The sequence below is a fragment of the Cotesia glomerata genome, linkage group LG5 (genome assembly GCF_020080835.1).
Source record: "Cotesia glomerata isolate CgM1 linkage group LG5, MPM_Cglom_v2.3, whole genome shotgun sequence".
In the NCBI taxonomy this organism is placed as follows: domain Eukaryota; kingdom Metazoa; phylum Arthropoda; class Insecta; order Hymenoptera; family Braconidae; genus Cotesia; species Cotesia glomerata.
Genome location: NC_058162.1, coordinates 16,145,201 through 16,166,479, shown reverse-complemented (window position 1 = coordinate 16,166,479; position 21,279 = coordinate 16,145,201). Strand labels below are relative to the sequence as shown.

General features: G+C 31.9%; 1 protein-coding gene across 1 annotated transcript; it reads right to left on the bottom strand.

The window, feature by feature from the left end:
• Window positions 1-240: 240 nt before the first annotated feature.
• LOC123266063 lies at window positions 241-2,337 on the bottom strand. Its single transcript, XM_044730096.1, has one exon. It carries the CDS (start codon window positions 2,335-2,337, stop codon window positions 241-243), a length of 2,097 nt encoding a protein of 698 aa, XP_044586031.1.
• Between the last annotated feature and the right edge of the window lie 18,942 nt (window positions 2,338-21,279).

Genomic DNA, 21,279 nt, shown 5'->3' with positions numbered 1-21,279 from the left:
CGTTTTAACAAATTTACATTTTTTTTAGTACACATAAATACGTAGAAAATTTTATTTTTACCAAAAAATATCTTTTCAAAAGATAAACAGAAAGATTCAGTAGGTTAAAGTGATTAGAAGGGTTATTATTGATTCAAAAGACACTTAAAGTTAATACTTATATATTTTTTCATACTATTGGGAAATATTTTGAATTTTGATACAGAAAAAATAAAAATTTTAATCAAAATAACAATTAGGCTAGTCTTCATCACTGTCTTCATTCACGACGACACTGATTTTTTCATCAATAAATAGACGACTAAGTATCTCAGCTGGTTTTACGATTTTCGCTAAGTATCGGGCGTGAGATAAATAGTATATAATAGCAGCAATGTGTGAGCAACATCCAACAGTACGTCTACCATTTGCACAATCACAACAATATCGAGTTATTCCAGAGATATCGTTCTTATCTGATTGATATTCAACAAAACAATGATATGTCTTCGATTTAATATGTCGAGATCTGACTTTGAATTTTATAATATTAGGTGTAATTTTTAAATAATAAAGTATTATCGTTTCGTTTTCATCCATCATTTCAGCTAAATACGATACAGCTTGAGACATTTGATATGATCCCGTGAATAGAATTTTGAGTTCTTGTTCCGTTAATTCAGGAAAATCAGTTAACATATCTGAAGTTATTGTTGCAAAAGGAACTTTTCTTCTTGCCCAACGATTAGTCTCTACTTCTGAGGCTAAGGTATTATCTTGAAACTTTTTTGAGTTCATGGCGGCAATAATTTTTTCAGAAAGATCGAGATCAGAATCAAGTCTCTTACCAAATTCATTGTGCAGAAAACAAGCGATTCGACAAAAAACACCAGTTTTTGGAAGCAATTTATTGTCTAGTTTATGATCTAAAATCCTAAACTTCTGCTTAATATCTCCATGTACTGCTTCAACAACCCAACGGATTTTGGTAACAAAACGGGATTCATTTGATTCATCTGTGGTCAGTTGATTGCGTTTTCCTTTGAGAGCAGGCATTAGCACTTTAAACCCCAATTCTTCTAAATATACTATCACATCCCGGAAGCCACGATCAACTACAATAATGTCACCTTTTTTCAGCAACTTGATCAGACCATTGGGATCACTTAAGATGATTCTCATAATCTCAGCATCGTTCATATTAGCTGTATATGGCCCGAGCATATCTATAACGAAACCATTTGTAGTACATATCGTGAATGGTTTGCACAGAGGAACTTTCTTTTGACCAGAATATGATTTCCTCTGGTATTCGTTATTTGCACTTTTTTGATGACGAATATATGTTCCATCGCAAATGAATATCAACTGGTCATCTTTCACTTGATACAGCACTTTAGCAGTATTAGAGGTATTGGCGAGTAATGTCTCCCTACTAATAGCATCGATTCCGAAATACTGAGGTAAAACATCTTTTTCAAATGAAGATATTACTTCATCACAGTAGTCGGATACCATTTGTTCCCGAGCTAAACCAAAAATGGAAGATATCACTGCATTTGAATTTCCTGTTCGTAATTTGAATAAAAAAATAACGAGAGCTTGAATGACATTACGATTCACTGATTTTCTCATCGACGTTAACATTTCACGAAGTTTTATCAATTTTTCCCAGGTAAGGCTCGTAAATACCTCCAACTGTTTTTCTGAAAACGAGTGATCTCCAATTTTATCAATTATAGACGAATCAGTGCCAATAGCCAGCTGCCCAAGTAATTTTTCCAAATCACGAACTTCAAATACACTGGTATTCGAATAAATCCGAAATGTGTTAATTTCTTCATCATAAAACCGCTTTTTTACAATGTGATCTTTACAACACCGATTTCCTTCAGGAATAAAGAGTCGTCTTGTCGAAAATACTTGTTTGCGTGCTTCAAATGGAACAATTGTGATATTTGCTGATAATCCACAAAGGCAACAGTATTTATGTGTCGATATGATTCGGGGAAAACCCAACTCCACAAATTCTAACTCTTCTTCCATTTTTTCTTCAATAACATATGAAGGATCTTCAGATGATGATACGGATGAAACAGTAGTGGATGAAGACTGAGAAAAAATTGGCTTACTTTTGATACTAACTTGATCTGCAGATGAATCCTGAGTGTTCTTAAGTATAGGTGGTCTTGTTAAAATAACTCGACACTTACTACAAAAGGCATCATTAACAAGAACTCTCTTTCCAATTTTTTCTGTCGCAATATTAGCTTCATCAATTGTCATAACAACTTTTTTATAACCAACTGCTTTACGCAAATATATGTTACAATTGATACATTTTTTATCAAAATCCATTCTAACATCAATATTAAAATTATATATTAGGAATTTGGACATATATAAACTGATTAAATATAAAACTTCACTTACTTGAGTCTTTGTAATCGACTGTGACACTATTTAACGACAAAAAATAGTATCTCATAAAGATGAGACAAGATAATATAACAAAAATGATACTCCAGTATAATTTTATGGTGGAACGAAAAAATATTGTCAATATAAGTACTGAATTAATTAATGCGTTAACTGCTATTCAGACAATGACATCAACCATAGAAGCTTCTTTGTTTTTAGGTTATCTAAACAAGCGGAACCTTAGAAGAAATAATAAATGGATACAGAAAATCCCGATAGATGGCGTTATAATGTGCCAACTTGGCCAAAATTTTGAAAAACATAGTTTTAACGTTATCGTTGTCTAGTATAAAGATTGAGAAGTAATGTAATTGTGAATTTTAAACAAAAATAAAATTTTCTACGTATTTATGTGTACTAAAAAATGTAAGTTTGTTAAAACGCAAGATTTTGAAAAAAAAAATGAGTTTTTAATTTTTTTTGAATTGTTCCACCATTTCTAAAAATTCAAAAAAATTCCTGAGTATAGAGGAGTATAAAAGACATTTTCTGACGAATTTTGGTGAGTGACATATTTCAAAAAGGCTGAAAAAAAAAAAAAAAATAATTTTCTTTTCTCTGTTAAAAATCGGTTTTCTATTTGAGAATCATGATCATATGATTTTTTCATGTTTTGGACTCGTAAGAATTAGGAAAAAAATCATCATTAATCAATTCCGAATTTTACTATAAAAATAAAAATAATTTAAAAAAAACAGGTTTTTTTGAAATTCTCGAATACCGTTTGAGTTAAAGAGCTAAAAATTGGTGTGAATTATTTTCATTCGATACCAAATCGACCCCCTAAGTATGAGTCAAAAAAGCCATGGGGGCAGAATTTCCATATTAATCCGGCTATGCCCTTTTAAACTATTATTAATAATAATATATTACCAAACTCGAATATTTATCAAACAATTTTGAAGACTATAAGATTTTATTTATCAATGTCCAAATTTTAAGTGACTGCTAAGGAACGACAGTTTCCAAGTAGATCAGACTTTCGAAACCGGATGAAATTTTAATTGATAAAAATGAAAAAAACAATATTCAGAACTAATTTGTGACATATTTTCTGACGACCTACCCGAATAGATTACTCGAAAGATTGATCAATGTCATGATTATTGAATCAATATCATATTTAGACTATATAAGACAGCCAACAATTCAAAAAAGGCTGCGACAGTAAAACTGTTTCATCAAACAAACTCTAAAATGAGTAATATTGAGGCTATTACTACTTCTTATATGTGAAAATTGAAGCTTATCCTAGTAGAAATAATCAAGTTTTCTCTCGATTCTAACCAGTAACTGGCAAGTCTAGTAGAACTGGCCATTTACTAGCCAAAAAATCGATTTCATTTCTACTAGGGTAATAAAAGAGCTTTATGATGCAACACCGAATTTCAATATCTTGTCTAGTTCAGTAATTACACCAACACAGAAAAAAAGGTTCACTTATACCAAGAAAATATTTTTCTTCCTAATTATTTTCTTGAGCGAAAAAAAAATTTTTTTTGACACAAGAAATTCACTTATTCCAACAAAATTAATTCTCTTGCTTTAAGAAATACGTATTTTGATCCAAGAAAATTTATTTAAGTCAAGAAAATCTTCTTGTTTTGAGAAAATTCAGCCTCTTGCTCCAAGAAATTTAGTTCTTGATAGAAATAAATTTTCTTGTCTTGAGAAAATTTCTCTCTTGCTCCAAAAAATTAAATATCTGGATAAAAGTAAATTTTCATTAATATTTTTATTGATTAACATGTCAAATGGGAAGATCAAATAATATTGAATCATTTTTTTTTTCATTCAATATGTATAATTGTACGCTAAAATAATATAAATTGGATATCAAATACTCAAGAGAAAAATTTTCTCAAGGTGAGAAAATTTTTTTTTCAGCTGAAGTAGGTGGCGCTGCTTCCCGGAAGTATCTAAAAATCTTGATCAAATATAAAAATTTCTTGTATCAAGTATGTATGATAATTTGAATTAAGAAAAAATTACTTCAACCATGAATAGAATTTCAAGAAAAATTTTTACTTCAGCCAGCACAACTTTGGTCTTCCTTCAGGCACCCGAAAATTTTCTTGAGCCAAAAATTTTGTTCTCCAATCAAGAAATTTTTCTTTCGGTGAAGTTGAAGTGTAGAGGTCGGCTATGAACGGATTTTACGAAATTCCACCCATAAGAACTGTTACGGGGGCGTTAACAATGGAAAATTCCCGTTTTTAAACTATAGCTCCTACAGGCTTTAAATTTGGTGAGAATCTTCTAAATGTGATGTAGAAATTATCTCAGAGCGGATTTTGCGACAACTTACCCCGAATATGGATTGCGGAGATAGATATGTTGACAATGAAAATTTTAAATTTTCTACCCAGGTAGGGTTGGCCAATCCTGACAAATGGCCCAGCCTTGAACCATTTGTTACTTTGCCAAGTCTTGGTAAGTTATCAGTGGCCCAGGCCTAGTCCAAGGCTTGGCCCAATGGTTCAATATTTTGGAACCAAGCCTTGGGAGATGACGACTGGCTGAGGCCCGGTCCGATACTTGGCGGAATGCTTCGAACACTGATAGAAGAATTTAATCGAATTTAATAAATGACTTGTTAACGAAAAATTTTCAATAAATATATTTAATAACCGTTAACAAATTCTTTTTAAATATCATTTATTTGTGGCTGAAAAATATATAGGGGAGGGTGGGGTAAGATGGCTCCTTGGGGCATAGCGGCCCCCCTTTAAAATTTGGTCGAAAAATATTTTTTTTTTTTTACTAAATTATCATAAATTTGATATATTTATATAGTTTGGAGATGATATAGGGGAACCTGGGGCACAATGGCCCCCCTCAAAAATTAGGTAAAAATTTTTTTATCACTTTCCATCGAATTATGACCTCTATAATGTTTTTATGATATTTTGGGCCAATATGTGATATGGGGGGCATAATAGACCACTCGAAAAACGAATTGCAACGAAAAAAAAATTTTATTTTTTCGAATTGAGATAAATTTGGGGTAAAATGAATTAAAAAAAATTTAATTGACCCGAAAAATTTAACAAAAAATTGAACTATACAGGGGAGAGTAGTACATGACGGCTCACTGGGGCATGACAACCCCTCTCATAAATTCGGTAAAATTTTTTTTTTCCATTTTCGAAGATAGTAGATTTCACCCCTAAGGAGGAAAAGTAAGAAATGGCTCAGATCACATGTTATAGTCAACCAAGGTGAAGCCGAGGACTTTCTCCAAGGACGTCTTATTCTACACGATTCATATTTTTAGTATATTTCATAGAAATCTACATGGAGAAAAAAATTTTGCTATAGGAACTCTATAGTAGTTAGTTAGTTGTAAAAAGTTCCAGTAGGTTAACGTTTTCTTATGGTAACAATACCGTTTGGCTCCTGCAACTCTACATCGTTGAGCTCTGAGAGCTAAACGTTATTTACCTCTCACAACTCTACCAGTGCAGCCAGATCGTGGGTAGAAGTTACCCTTTCCCTAGACCTCTACCCACACGCCACACAATGATACACTACTGTATCCGTGAGCGAGCAGCGTCGATGTTGCTCGGAAGGAGCCGAGAGCGACCGAAGTCCGTTGCCCCTCGCGCGCCAAAGTTCCACCACCAAACCGCCAGCATTTACTCCAATACATGGAAGCCGAGCACGTTCGTGAGTCGGCAAGCCAAAAGTGAGGCTTGGAAAAAAATGAAGTCAGCGCGAGGATCCTCGCGTGTGACGTCATGCGTCAAATTTTTTATGTTTTCAGGTTCTTCTTTTATAAATTATAAATTATAATAATAATAATAATAATTATTATTATTATTATTTATCATTAATAATTGTTATTACGGTTAATGCTTACTCGGAATTCCTAAATGCAAGTTAAATATAAATTACCACTGTGTCCCTGTAAGATGCCTTGATAGGCGCGCGGCAAATTTTTTGGCTCGGGCGCCTAAAGTACCGGGTTCGAGAACTCGGCAATGTTTTTTTTTTTTTCAAACAAAAATTTTGTTTATTTTGTTTTTTTAATACAAATTATTGTTATTACTTGTTTTTTTTTGCTTATAATTAAATTTTTACACAAGCAAACGTATAAAATTTATTATTAAAATTGTAATTATTGTTTTATTGTTATTCTTACTATTATTATTATTATTATTGTTATCATTATCATTATTATTATTGTTAATATTATGGTTAATAGTTAATGATAACTTGAAATTCCTAAACGCAATTTAAATATAAGTTACTACTCATTCTCAATAAGCTGCCTTGATAGGCACGCGGTAAATCTTTTGGCTCGGGTGCCTAAAGTACCGGGTTCGAGAACTCGGCAATGTTGTTTTTCAAAGAAAAATTTTTTTTTTTTTTTTTTTCATTTTTATAATTTTTTTTTTTATTTCTTTCCACGTCACCCATGGGGTAAGATAAAATAGTACGCACTTTTTTTAACGTGGTATCCCCAGTAGGTCTAATCCACGACAAAATCAAAAGAAACCTTCAAATCCAAGTATTTTAAAGATTGCACATAAATAATTAAAGCTAACCATTTGGTATAATAAATATATTCTAATCACAGCCAAAAATATTGCATAAATATTTTAGAAAAAAATTAATTCTACATTTAACCTATTCGATAAATTCGTAAACGTCCCAGTTTTCATCTGGGTTGTAAGCTTGCAAGCGAAGTTTTTCTTTTGATTTTGTGTCTTCCTTATTATATAAATTATTCGCGTTCATTTTCGAAAGATGTTCCCTATCTATATTTGCAGTGGTCGCACTGTCCCCCCTAGTCCTCATAGCTGTTTTCACGACGCAAAGTGAATTGAGTGTACTCGCGTCAAGACCATTCCTTTTTTTTGTTTTTACGTCTGGGATGAGTGAGAACGCTCTTTCAGCCGCAGCATTTGAATGAGGTAATGCCCTCACTATACCCAGCAATAAACGCAAACTATCGTACCGACAACCACCATCAGAATTGGTAACAGAGCAAATTGCCATCCACATTTCATCAAATGACAATTTGCCCCATTCTTCCTTCTGAAGGTCATTTTCGTGATATAAGGATTGCCACTCGCGAGTAACACTTTCTTCGTCGGTAACACGCAAATGGCGACAAACGTTAATCACGAAAGTGAGTGTCTTGCTGCGATCCGAGTAAAATAACGCGGGATATCTCTCGAATACCGTCAAACTTTTTAAAAACGGGTCATCGAACGGAAGTCTTTTGACGATTTGCTGTGCCGCAGTAACGTAGAACTGAAGGCATTTTTGACGGAATGTGTCGATTTTCGCTTTTAAAGAGACCCGTTTTTAAAAAGTTTGACGGTATTCGAGAGATATCCCGCGTTATTTTATTCGGATCGCAGCAAGACACTCGCTTTCGTGATTAACGTTTGTCGCCATTTGCGTGTTACCGACGAAGAAAGTGTTACTCGCGAGTGGCAATCCTTATATCACGAAAATGACCTTCAGAAGGAAGAATGGGGCAAATTGTCATTTGATGAAATGTGGATGGCAATTTGCTCTGTTACCAATTCTGATGGTGGTTGTCGGTACGATAGTTTGCGTTTATTGCTGGGTATAGTGAGGGCATTACCTCATTCAAATGCTGCGGCTGAAAGAGCGTTCTCACTCATCCCAGACGTAAAAACAAAAAAAAGGAATGGTCTTGACGCGAGTACACTCAATTCACTTTGCGTCGTGAAAACAGCTATGAGGACTAGGGGGGACAGTGCGACCACTGCAAATATAGATAGGGAACATCTTTCGAAAATGAACGCGAATAATTTATATAATAAGGAAGACACAAAATCAAAAGAAAAACTTCGCTTGCAAGCTTACAACCCAGATGAAAACTGGGACGTTTACGAATTTATCGAATAGGTTAAATGTAGAATTAATTTTTTTCTAAAATATTTATGCAATATTTTGGCTGTGATTAGAATATATTTATTATACCAAATGGTTAGCTTTAATTATTTATGTGCAATCTTTAAAATACTTGGATTTGAAGGTTTCTTTTGATTTTGTCGTGGATTAGACCTACTGGGGATACCACGTTAAAAAAAGTGCGTACTATTTTATCTTACCCCATGGGTGACGTGGAAAGAAATAAAAAAAAAAATTATAAAAATGAAAAAAAAAAAAAAATTAAAAAAAATTTTTCTTTGAAAAAAAAAAAAAAAACAACATTGCCGAGTTCTCGAACCCGGTACTTTAGGCACCCGAGCCAAAAGATTTACCGCGTGCCTATCAAGGCAGCTTATTGAGAATGAGTAGTAACTTATATTTAAATTGCGTTTAGGAATTTCAAGTTATCATTAACTATTAACCATAATATTAACAATAATAATAATGATAATGATAACAATAATAATAATAATAATAGTGGGAATAACAATAAAACAATAATTACAATTTTAATAATAAATTTTATACGTTTGCTTGTGTAAAAATTTAATTATAAGCAAAAAAAACAAGTAATAACAATAATTTGTATTAAAAAAACAAAATAAAAAAAATTTTTGTTTGAAAAAAAAAAAAAAAAAAACATTGCCGAGTTCTCGAACCCGGTACTTTAGGCGCCCGAGCCAAAAAATTTGCCGCGCGCCTATCAAGGCATCTTACAGGGACACAGTGGTAATTTATATTTAACTTGCATTTAGGAATTCCGAGTAAGCATTAACCGTAATAACAATTATTAATGATAAATAATAATAATAATAATTATTATTATTATTATTATAATTTATAATTTATAAAAGAAGAACCTGAAAACATAAAAAATTTGACGCATGACGTCACACGCGAGGATCCTCGCGCTGACTTCATTTTTTTCCAAGCCTCACTTTTGGCTTGCCGACTCACGAACGTGCTCGGCTTCCATGTATTGGAGTAAATGCTGGCGGTTTGGTGGTGGAACTTTGGCGCGCGAGGGGCAACGGACTTCGGTCGCTCTCGGCTCCTTCCGAGCAACATCGACGCTGCTCGCTCACGGATACAGTAGTGTATCATTGTGTAGCGTGTGGGTAGAGGTCTAGGGAAAGGGTAACTTCTACCCACGATCTGGCTGCACTGAACTCTACAGGATCGTTCTGAGAATATAACAAAATTTTGGCAGTCTGATTAATAATTTTTTTTACGATTTAGCATTGATAATTTAATGAATAAATGCGACAGAACGAATTTATATTTCTAACAATAATTGAATATGACAAATAAGAATAGTATTATAATAGAAATAAAATAATAATAGAACTTATATTACAAATAAAAATTATTTGTAAAATAAAAATATGGTCGTCACAAAATTATCTTATTTTCTTGATTATATTAATAAATATTGGACATAAAATCACTACCGTATATGCACAAGAAAAGATAAATAAACGAAAACAAATTTTATTTTGTGTTAAATGGGGTCTTTTGAATATATTCCGATAACTTATTACTTATCACAATATATTCAACTAATAAATTTAATTAACAGTCACTGCAAATGAACCTTGAAAAACCACAAATACAAAACTGTTCTAACGAAATACAATTTGGCAAAAAAAAAAAATCTATTTCCTTAAATAAATGAACTGGAAACTTAATTGTCCTCATATATTTTTAATAATATGCATGAGTAACAAAATAATTCTGTTTGTCATTTTAGAAGATTATGAAATATGTCAGCGCACTCCACTACTGCGCAACGTAGGGCGCTCCAAACTATACCGTTTGGCTCTAAGAACAATCCCGTAGAGCTCTAAGAGCTCAACAACATTGAGTTATCAGAACTAAATAACATTATGTTACTGTAACTCTACAACGAATAGTAAACTGTGTATAGTTGGGGTAACTCTACAGTTAGGTTACCAGAACGAAATTTTTTTTCCGTGTAACTATTGCATTGGTCCTCATGACGGAACTTTTGAAAAGTTTTGCTATACTTCGACTCAGCTCGTCAAGCGGATTCAGAAAATGCATATGGTTCAAAAGTTTATATATTAGAGTGGTCCAAAAAAAAAAAGTTTTTTGCCTATCATCTTAAAAGCTTCTCTAAGGTATAAAAAAAATTCCCTTCAAAGCGCAGCTTGATATCTCAACCCCCTCCAAAGCTCAATGAATTTCTATTTTCCTATTTAAATAACACGTAAAAAAATTTATTTTAGGTTTTATCCGGTAAAACTACGAATAAAAATTTTTTCTGAATTTTTTATCAATTATTCTTGTAGGAAATTTAATTCTCTACAAAAAAGTACCGAAGTAGTTTCTTCGTAATACTAACGAATAAAAATTTATTGAACTTTAAATACTCGCACAAAAGAAAAATTGAACGAAGATAGTTTCAAAGCAACTTTTCGAAAACTTTTTTGGTAAGGTAAAAGCCCCAATAGATGATCATGTACCAGTATATGATCACTCCAGGTATTTGTATATCTATATTCACAAATATAGGTATACAAATACATGGAGTGATCATATACTGGTACATGATCATCTATTGGGGGGGCTTTTACCTTCACTGTGTGTATTTATTTCAAAATTTATCAAACTAGACTGTTCCTAATATAATTAACACATGTCTTTTGGTGAAGTATTAACTGTGAATTATGAATAATTTTTCTCATTACAATTTGGATATTTTTTCCTATGAGCAGTGATTTTTTAAAATTGAACTTGAATTTCATTACGGAATCTGAATCAAGAGCAAGCCAGTACTTCCGGATGTATACTGAATTTAATTTTTTTATTTAAGAATATGTAGGACAGGTAGGACAGGTGAATATTTAAATTTTGAACATGATGCTGGGACGCTTTTTGACCGAATGAAAAATCATGAAACTTTGCAGGAGTACGTAAATAAAAGTCCTTCGTAAATTGATTCTTTTATTCTTAAATTTAATCATTGAAAAAAAAAAATGATAAATAAACAAATAGAGTTTGTGCGTAAAACTGCCTTATCTCAGGAGTCATCACACATGTTTAAGTAAGTAAGCTTGACTATAAAGAAATTGCTAATAAACATACAACCAATATAATCTTTGAGATACGTGAAATCAGACTGAATTACCGATATCAGACTGTATACCATGTTTTTAAAAAAAAAAAATATAAATTACATAATTAAATACTTTGAAACAGAAAATGTGATACAACATGGATTCTAAAATCATATCTGATTAAAATTTCTTTTATTGCGAGTATTTAAAGCTTGATAACTTTTTACTTGTTAGGATTACGAAAAAACTACCTCAGTTATTTTTTGTAGAGATTTAAATTTCCTACAAGAATAATTGACGAAAAATACAAAAAAAAATTTTTTCATGGTTTTACCGGATGAAATCGTAAATAAAATTTTTTTACGTGTTATTTGAATGGGAAAATAAAAATTCATTGAGCTTCATGAAGAATTGAGATATCAAGCTGCGCTTTGGAAAGAATTTTTTTTATACCTTAGAGAAGTTTTTGAGACAGCAGCACTTGAAAAAAAAAATAAAAATGTTTTTTTTGGACCACTCTATTATATATGGGGTATTCCATGCCAAATCGACCACTTTTGAACCTTACCCCTTTAGATTTCGCTGAAAATTTTTTACCTTTTTCTACTCGATGAAAGACGTTTTTCAGAATTTTTTCAAATTTTTTTATCCAACCCAAAAAAAGTTATGAAGCTTTCAAAAAAATGGCTCTTTTATTTTCAAATAGCCATAACTCTCTCAAAAATTGACCTTTCGGGACGTTTTTTTTTTTCAAAATTTTTGTTTTTAATTGAATTTTTCGAAAAAATAAATAAAAAAAATTTAACATGATCGCTTCTATGAAATAATCGCGTTTTTTTCTATAAAATCGTTATTTTTCGAAGTTCGTCATTCTCAATTTTTTTTTTTTTTTCAAAAAAAACTTCAATCAATTCTACAATTATCCCCGTGTATCCCAGAGTGGGCCGATTTTTTTCTATTTTTTATTTAGTTGAAAAAAAATTTTCAACATTTTAAAAATGCAGAAATTTTTTTCATAAATATTATTTATATAACATAATTAATGTAATTATATGATTTTAAGGTATTATATTCTCTATATATTGTCCAAATTTACCATTACAACGATTAAGATTCAAATTTTAATACGTCAATACGATCGATAACCTAGGGCATGATAATTACAGACTTACCTACAGCCAGTTTACTAGAGTATGTTCTAATTTATAAAATATATACGGCTCTTTTATATTGAGATCTAAAACATAACCTATAAATCTTTTGTGCTTCATAGAGTTGAATAAAATATTTTTGCCATTACGTTTGTTAAGTAAAAAAAATCTCTAGTTTATGAACATTTTCCTGATCTATTCTTTTTGAGGGTGTTTATTATTTTGATTGTACCAATCTACATTTATTGAGATAATTTGATCTCCACATAATGGCATCAAGTAAACAACGCAGCCGGTGTAAAAATCACGATGCTGTTGCTGTTCATGTTTTCATCAAAATAATTACTGATTATGTAAAAAGTCTTCCTGAACGTTGTAACAAGATTTATTATTTTTCTGATGGGGCTCCTCAACAATTTAAAAACTTTAAAAACTTTGTGAATTTATATTATCATGAAGATGATTTTGATATTCCTGCTGAATGGCATTTTTTTGCGACTGCCCATGGCAAAGGCCCGTGTGATGGTATTGGTGGCATCCTCAAACGACTTGCAGCAAGAGCAAGTCTCCAACTCGCGGTTGATAAACAAATAACGACACCTGTAGGACTTTTTGAATGGATTTCTGATTCGGACAACTTGCCAAATATTATCGTCAACTTTTCACCAGAAGAGGATTATAATACAGCAGTTGATGATTTAAATGAAAGATTTTTAAAAACGAAACCGATCACAGGAACTCAACAACTACACTGTGTAATTCCCGACAAAAATGGTTGTTTGTGCGTTAAAAACTTTTCTAACTCGAATGAATACAGAATTTGTAAAATATTTAAACTTCAAAGAAGAAATTAATAAATAATTTGTTGCATTATTTTTGAGTCATTAAATGTTAACTGCATCAATCATTAATCCTAGTAATTATAATGGTAAATTAGGACAATATATAGAGAATATAATACCTTAAAATCATATAATTACATTAATTATGTTATATAAATAATATTTATGAAAAAAAAAATTTCTGCCATTTTAAAATGTTGAAAATCTTTTTTTCAACTAAATAAAAATAGAAAAAATCGGCCCACTCTGGGAGACACGGGGAAAATTGTAAAATTGATTGAAGTTTTTTTTGAAAAAAAAAAAAAAAAATTGAGAATGACGAACTTCGAAAAATAACGATTTTATAGAAAAAAACGCGATTATTTCATAGAAGCGATCATGTTAAATTTTTTATTTATTTTTTCGAAAAATTCAATTAAAACAAAAATTTTGAAAAAACGTCCCGAAAGGTCAATTTTTGAGAGAGTTATGGCTATTTGAAAATAAAAGAGCCATTTTTTGAAAGCTTCATAACTTTTTTGGGTTGGATAAAAAAATTTGAAAAAATTCTGAAAAACGTCTTTCATCGAGTAGAAAAAGGTAAAAAATTTTCAGCGAAATCTAAAGGGGTAAGGTTCAAAAGTGGTCGATTTGGCATGGAATACCCCATATGTATGTATTTATATATATATATATATATATATATATATATATATATATATATATATATATATATATATATATATATATATATATATAGGGGGGTTTTACCGTACTTCGGTGCTGTTTTTTTTTGCACCGAATAGTAACGTATAACCTCTATCATTCGTATGAATATCATAAGTTTAAGTATGTCACATTAGTTATTATGTAAAAGACTCTCAGGGCCTTTTTCAATAATGCCTGTATTTTGGAAATGCCGAAAAAACTATTATCTCTATAATTGAAGTAGATTTATCATTCAATGAACGACCCACACCTAAATTTAATTTATAAGTAAATTTCTGTAGACGTTGAGACGATAATTATTATTTAAAGTGAAGAACTCGCATGAACTTAGCAAAATGTAATGCTTTCGTTTCTGAGAGATGTTTCGCTGAGAGATATTTCGCTGAGAGTTGTTTCGCTGAGACTTTTTTTTCTATTTTTCTGAGAGTTGTTTCGCTGAGAGATTCAAAATATAGAGAAGTTTATATGTAATAAAATGTTTTCAGAGAGATTTTTAAATGAGGGATTCCTTAATGAGACTTGTTTTGGTTGTAGGAATTTATCCTGAAAGTTGTTTCACATAGAGATTTTTTCTGAGGCATTTTTAAATGTAGAGAAATTCTATGTAGAGATCCTCCGGACCCTTACGTTAATTATATACATGGTCCTAAATCAGTTATATCTGATCAGATATAATCATATATAGATTTATATATAATCATATATAGCCCTACACTGAAAAAAATAATCGGTAGAGGCTACCGATTGGTAATCGGTAGAGGTTACCGATTATTTTTCGGTAGCAGCTACCGATTTCCAATCTTTTTGGGGCCCATTACTGAAGCATAAACGACATGTCAACATGATTTTCATGTGGCAGGCAATTCTTTATTAAAAAGTTGATGTAACGTTTTCATACCCATACAGGACAATACGACGGGGCCAGATATGGGCTATGCTTGGCGCAATGCTGTCTATCTCTGGCCCATGCTTGTAAACCTGCTTTGGCCCAGCCTTGGTAGAAGTCTGGAGTGATAACAGGGTGCCAAGCTTGGTTGCCTAGACTGGCCCAAGCATGATATCCAAGACTGGCCCAAGATTGTTAACCAAGACTGGCCCAAGTATGTTAACCAAGACTGGCCCAAGTTTTGAAGCCAAAGCAAACCCAGTCCAGGCCCAAGTTAGGGTGACTCTAGGCTTGGCCAAGGCTAGGTTATTCAGTCTTGGCCCATGTTAGGGTTACCATCTAACGGCCGAGGTTAGGTTACACAATCTTGGCCCAAGTTAGGGTAACTCTAGGCTTGGCCAAGGCTAGGTTATTCAGTCTTGGCCCAAGCCTGGGTAATCATTGAAATGGCCAAGGCTGATTGCCCAGTTATGGCCCGGGCATGGGATAATATAGGTTTGCCAAGACGGGCTTCCCAATAATGTCCCAAACATTGCCCCGTCGTTCAACTCTGGGGCTTCCTGTATGGGTAGTTGTCGTTTTTCATTGCTATGCCAACCACTTTGGCAACGATTACTATGGCAACGATTAGATAATAATGAATAAAATTTGTAAAAATATTGATTAATTAAATTTTCGATGAAAAACATTTTGACAGAAGCGTACTCAAATGATAGGTCTCGATGAGCGTAACATCAGGATGAGCTTATATCTTAAAAAATTTCAATAATTAGGTAATTAAGTTGTATTTTATCCACTGATGATATTTTTAACAATATAAGCTTTTTAACTTTTTAATAAAGGATTTTATATAAACGATATTACTCATATTTTTATGAAATATATAAAATATATAAAAAATTCATATGAGTATTTAAATGAAAGGTCTCGATAAGTGTAATACCAGGATGAGATTTTATCGTTAAAAATATAATTAGTGGACAAAATACAACGTCATTTCTTAATTATTGATATTTTTTGAAGTATAAACTCATCCTGATGTTACTCTCATTGAGACTTTTCATTTGAGTACGCACACGATTTTTTTTTTCATACATTTCATATGTATGATATTATTCATATGTATGATATTTTTCATATTTGTAAAATATGTAAAATATAAAAAAAATTCATGTGGGCATTCAAATCAAAGGTCTCGATGAGGGTAACATCGGGATGAGCTTATATCTTAAATAAATAATAGTTTAAAAAAACTAAAAACACGCTTTTTATAGAAAACCAAACTAAAAAATAGAAAATAAATTTTAATAAATTTAAATTAAGAATAGTGTTAAAAATTTCAATAAATATAAATTAATAATAGTGTAAATAAAAAAATGTATTTTATTTTAAAAAGCGTGGGGTGCTTTTAAGATATCAAAATGATAATCACTCTACTCATATCTGTCAATAAAATATTTATAACTATTGACACCATGCACCCCACGCTTTTTTTAAAATAAAATACATTTTTTTATTTACACTATTATTAATTTATATTTATTGAAATTTTTAACACTATTCTTAATTTAAATTTATTAAAATTTATTTTCTATTTTTTATTTTAGTTTTCTATATAAAACGTGTATTTAGTTTTTAAACTATTATTTATTTTTACTTTTAGTTTGGTTTATTTATAAAAGCGTGATTTTTAGTTTTTAAACTATTATTTGTTGATTATCAAAAATATTCAGGCGCGCAAATTACCCACGGAGAGTTACATACTGACATACTGACATACTGACATACAAGTGAAGCTAATATAAAGCGTGTAAAAAACCTACGGAGGAAAACACCTGGTTTCGAAATATAACTTCGGGATGGTCATCAGAGGATTCCGGGTTGATGTACGGGTTTATCTGTGCCATTCCCGATGAAAACCTACGGAGGAAAACACCTGGTTTCGAAATATAACTTCGGGATGGTCATCAGAGGATTCCGGGTTGATGTACGGGTTTATCTGTGCCATTCTCGATGAAAACCTACGGAGGAAAACACCTGGTTTCGAGATATAACTTCGGGATGGTCATCAGAGGATTCCGGGTTGATGTATGGGTTTATCTGTGCCATTCCCGATGAAAACCTACGGAGGAAAACACCTGGTTTCGAGATATAACTTCGGGATGGTCATCAGAGGATTCCGGGTTGATGTACGGGTTTATCTGTGCCATTCCCGATGAAAACCTACGGAAGAAAACACCTGGTTTCGAGATATAACTTCGGGATGGTCATCAGAGGATTCCGGGTTGATGTACGGGTTTATCTGTGCCATTCCCGATGAAAACCTACGGAGGAAAACACCTGGTTTCGAGATATAACTTCGGGATGGTCATCAGAGGATTCCGGGTTGATGTACGGGTTTATCTGTGCCATTCCCGATGAAAACCTACGGAGGAAAACACCTGGTTTCGAAATATAACTTCGGGATGGTCATCAGAGGATTCCGGGTTGATGTACGGGTTTATCTGTGCCATTCCCGATGAAAACCTACGGAGGAAAACACCTGGTTTCGAGATATAACTTCGGGATGGTCATCAGAGGATGACTAGGAAGGTCATCACCTGGGTTCTAGGTTGATAATAATCAAAATTTAAATAATATCATTATGGTAGTCTCTTTATGCGAAGGAGAGTTACATACTGACAAACTGACAAACTGACAAACTGACAAACTGACAAACTGACAAACTGACAAACTGACAAACTGACAAACTGACATACAAGTGAAGCTAATAAATTAATATTTCACTAATTATTGACATTTTTTAAGATATAAGCTCATCCGGATGTTACACTCATCAATAGCTTTCATTTGAAAACCCACATGCAAAACACCTGGTTTCGAAATATAACTTCGGGATGGTCATCAGAGGAGTTCGGGTAGATGTATTAGTTTATCTGTGCCATTCCTGATGAAAACCTACGGAGGAAAACACCTGGTTTCGAAATATAACTTCGGGATGGTCATCAGAGGATTCCGGGTTGATGTACGGGTTTATCTGTGCCATTCTCGATGAAAACCTACGGAGGAAAACACCTGGTTTCGAGATATAACTTCGGGATGGTCATCAGAGGATTCCGGGTTGATGTTGGGGTTTATCTGTGCCATTCCCGATGAAAACCTACGGAGGAAAACACCTGGTTTCGAGATATAACTTCGGGATGGTCATCAGAGGATTCCGGGTTGATGTACGGGTTTATCTGTGCCATTCCCGATGAAAACCTACGGAAGAAAACACCTGGTTTCGAGATATAACTTCGGGATGGTCATCAGAGGATTCCGGGTTGATGTACGGGTTTATCTGTGCCATTCCCGATGAAACCTACGGAGGAAAACACCTGGTTTCGAGATATAACTTCGGGATAGTCATCAGAGGATTCCGGGTTGATGTACGGGTTTATCTGTGCCATTCCTGATGAAAACCTACGGAGGAAAACACCTGGTTTCGAAATATAACTTCGGGATGGTCATCAGAGGATTCCGGGTTGATGTACGGGTTTATCTGTGCCATTCCCGATGAAAACCTACGGAGGAAAACACCTGGTTTCGAGATATAACTTCGGGATGGTCATCAGAGGATGACTAGGAAGGTCATCACCTGGGTTCTAGGTTGATAATAATCAAAATTTAAATAATATCATTATGGTAGTCTCTTTATGCGAAGGAGAGTTACATACTGACAAACTGACAAACTGACAAACTGACAAACTGACAAACTGACAAACTGACAAACTGACAAACTGACAAACTGACATACAAGTGAAGCTAATAAAAAGCGTGTAAAAATGTTAATATTTCACAAGATACAATGTCATTTCTTAATTATTGACATTTTTTAAGATATAAGCTCATCCGGATGTTACACTCATCAATAGCTTTCATTTGAAAACCCACATGCATTTTTGAAATATTTTTAATATATACGTATATATAATATATCTATATATATATCAGGGATAGGGAGTACTCCTTAAGAGCCGCTCATTTTCGAAAACTGACCGCTCTTATTGAGAGTTACTCGTCAATAGAGTATCGTGCACGAGAGTATAGATTTCCAAATACTCTATAGTAGTAGTACACATAGATCTAACTCCGAGTCAGAGCGAAACAGACTTGCTCTTTAGTATATTTCTCCTACTCCGAGTTACTGATTGAAGAGCGTTGTCAGAAGACTCTTTAAGAACTTACTCGTCAAAGGAGCAATTCACTCTCCGAGCATAGCCAAGATACTCCTCCCACCATTTGACAAAAATTCGTCTCTTTGCGTTAACCATTATACAGCGTACACTACTTTATCTACACTAATTTAGAAATGATTTTAGGTAGCCCATAGTAAGTAGCCCATATGTATATTGTGTACAGAAAGAAAGTATAAATTATAACACTAGAATATCAGTCGATTGCAACTTTAATTGCTTAAAAGCGCACTTGTTAATTAACAATTTTTTTTTGCTAGTTAATATCAATTTTGAAAAACAATATTTTTTTAAATTATTATTTCTATTGTGCTTTCTCATTCTTAAAAAAAAATTGCATTAAAATTTTTTTTTTTTTAGTAAATAGACAATTTGTTGTAAATAAATAAATTTTCTCGTAAAAAATTTTTTTTATGCTATATGAATATATAAAAACAAATATTAATCGTTTTTTAAACAAAACAAATTTTATTCTATTTTTTATTTACAAAACAAATAAAAAATTTTAAAAGAAATTTTTTTTTTTTTAATTAAAAAGTACGACAGAAATAATGATTTGAAAAAAAAAATGTTTTTTTTACTATTGATATCAACTAGCAAAAAAATTGTTAACTAACAAAGGCGATTTGAATTAATGAACAAATTTGTTTAAGAAATGATTTTTATCTTAAAAATCATTATCTTCATTTATAATTATTTTCTAAGAAAAAATTTTCAAACATTTTTTATAAACATCATATTTGTTTGTAATATACTTTATAAAAGAATTTTTTAAATAATTGTGGGTAAAATTTCAAAAAATTCATTTCTGTGTTGCTGTTATCAATGTAAAAATAAATCCATCGGGCTATTTGAAAAAAAAAAAAAAATTATTAAATGTTTTATTTATGTTTCATATTTTCTACAGCATCTCTAATTGTTACTAAAAAAACGGGAAATTTTTTTTTCCAATATGAATCTTTGTAAAGCTTTCAAAGGATAGGCCAATAAAAAAATTAATTGCTTCTGGCTTCGAAAAAATTTGTTAATTAACAAAAACATATTTCTTAAGAAAATTAACACAAAAATTTTTGGCCAACAAATTATGGTTTATCAGTTTATCTACCAAGGTTTGGTTACCAGATGGACTTTTTTTGTTTAACTTTTGTGAGTAAGTCTTACATTTGCAAGGAAAAATTGAGAGTTGAAAAAAGTTTTTTTTTGTTATTTTTCCTATTATTTTAATAAGAAAATCTGTTTTAGCGTTGAGTTTTAAATCAAAATATCTAAGAAACTACGCAAAAGTAATTGAGACATGCTGCGTATGAAATTTAGAGAACTAAATAAGGAACAAAATGAGCCAAAACCGATGTCTCTACGACCAATAGTTTACGAGATTATAAATTTTTAATGAAAAAAAAACGTGGTTTCCTTCAAGCGCTTATAAACAAATACCTGTAACTCCTCGAAAAATCATTTGATTTGATTTGATTTTCTTTTTTTTTTTTTTTTTTTTTTTTCTTATAGCTATTGGTGTCTTCTATGAGCAAGAAAATCAACTAAGCTCAAAAAATATCATCTGAATTTTTTTGAATGATTTTCAGTTTTCCGAATTTCTGCATTAAAAAATAGTTGAAATTATAAAAAAATTATTTTTTTAGCATTTTAAAATTTTACTGGCAACAAAATATCGGTGTAAAAAAATTTTTTTTATTTGCAAAAACTTAGTTTAAAAGTTAAAAAAAATATGAGCTCTACGGGGACTTGAACTGAACTCCGAGACAGTTCGCGTGCGCCATTTCCGTCAAACCATTGTCGTAGAAAAATAAGGAACATAATAATAATGTGAGGCAAATAATAATAATAGTAAGCGGCCGCTCACATACTCGAAGTAATTTGTTTTTCATGTTTTGTGTAATTTTTCATTTTTTCTGAAGACTAAATTAACTTTAAAAAATCAATTCCTCAATATTGGTATCCAACTGATTTCAAATTTCATGAATTGACCAAATAAGTCATCGT

What these genes read in the sequence shown, in the direction of transcription:
- LOC123266063 (XM_044730096.1), bottom strand. Translation starts at nt 2,337, where the DNA reads ATGGATTTTGATAAAAAATGTATCAATTGTAACATATATTTGCGTAAA.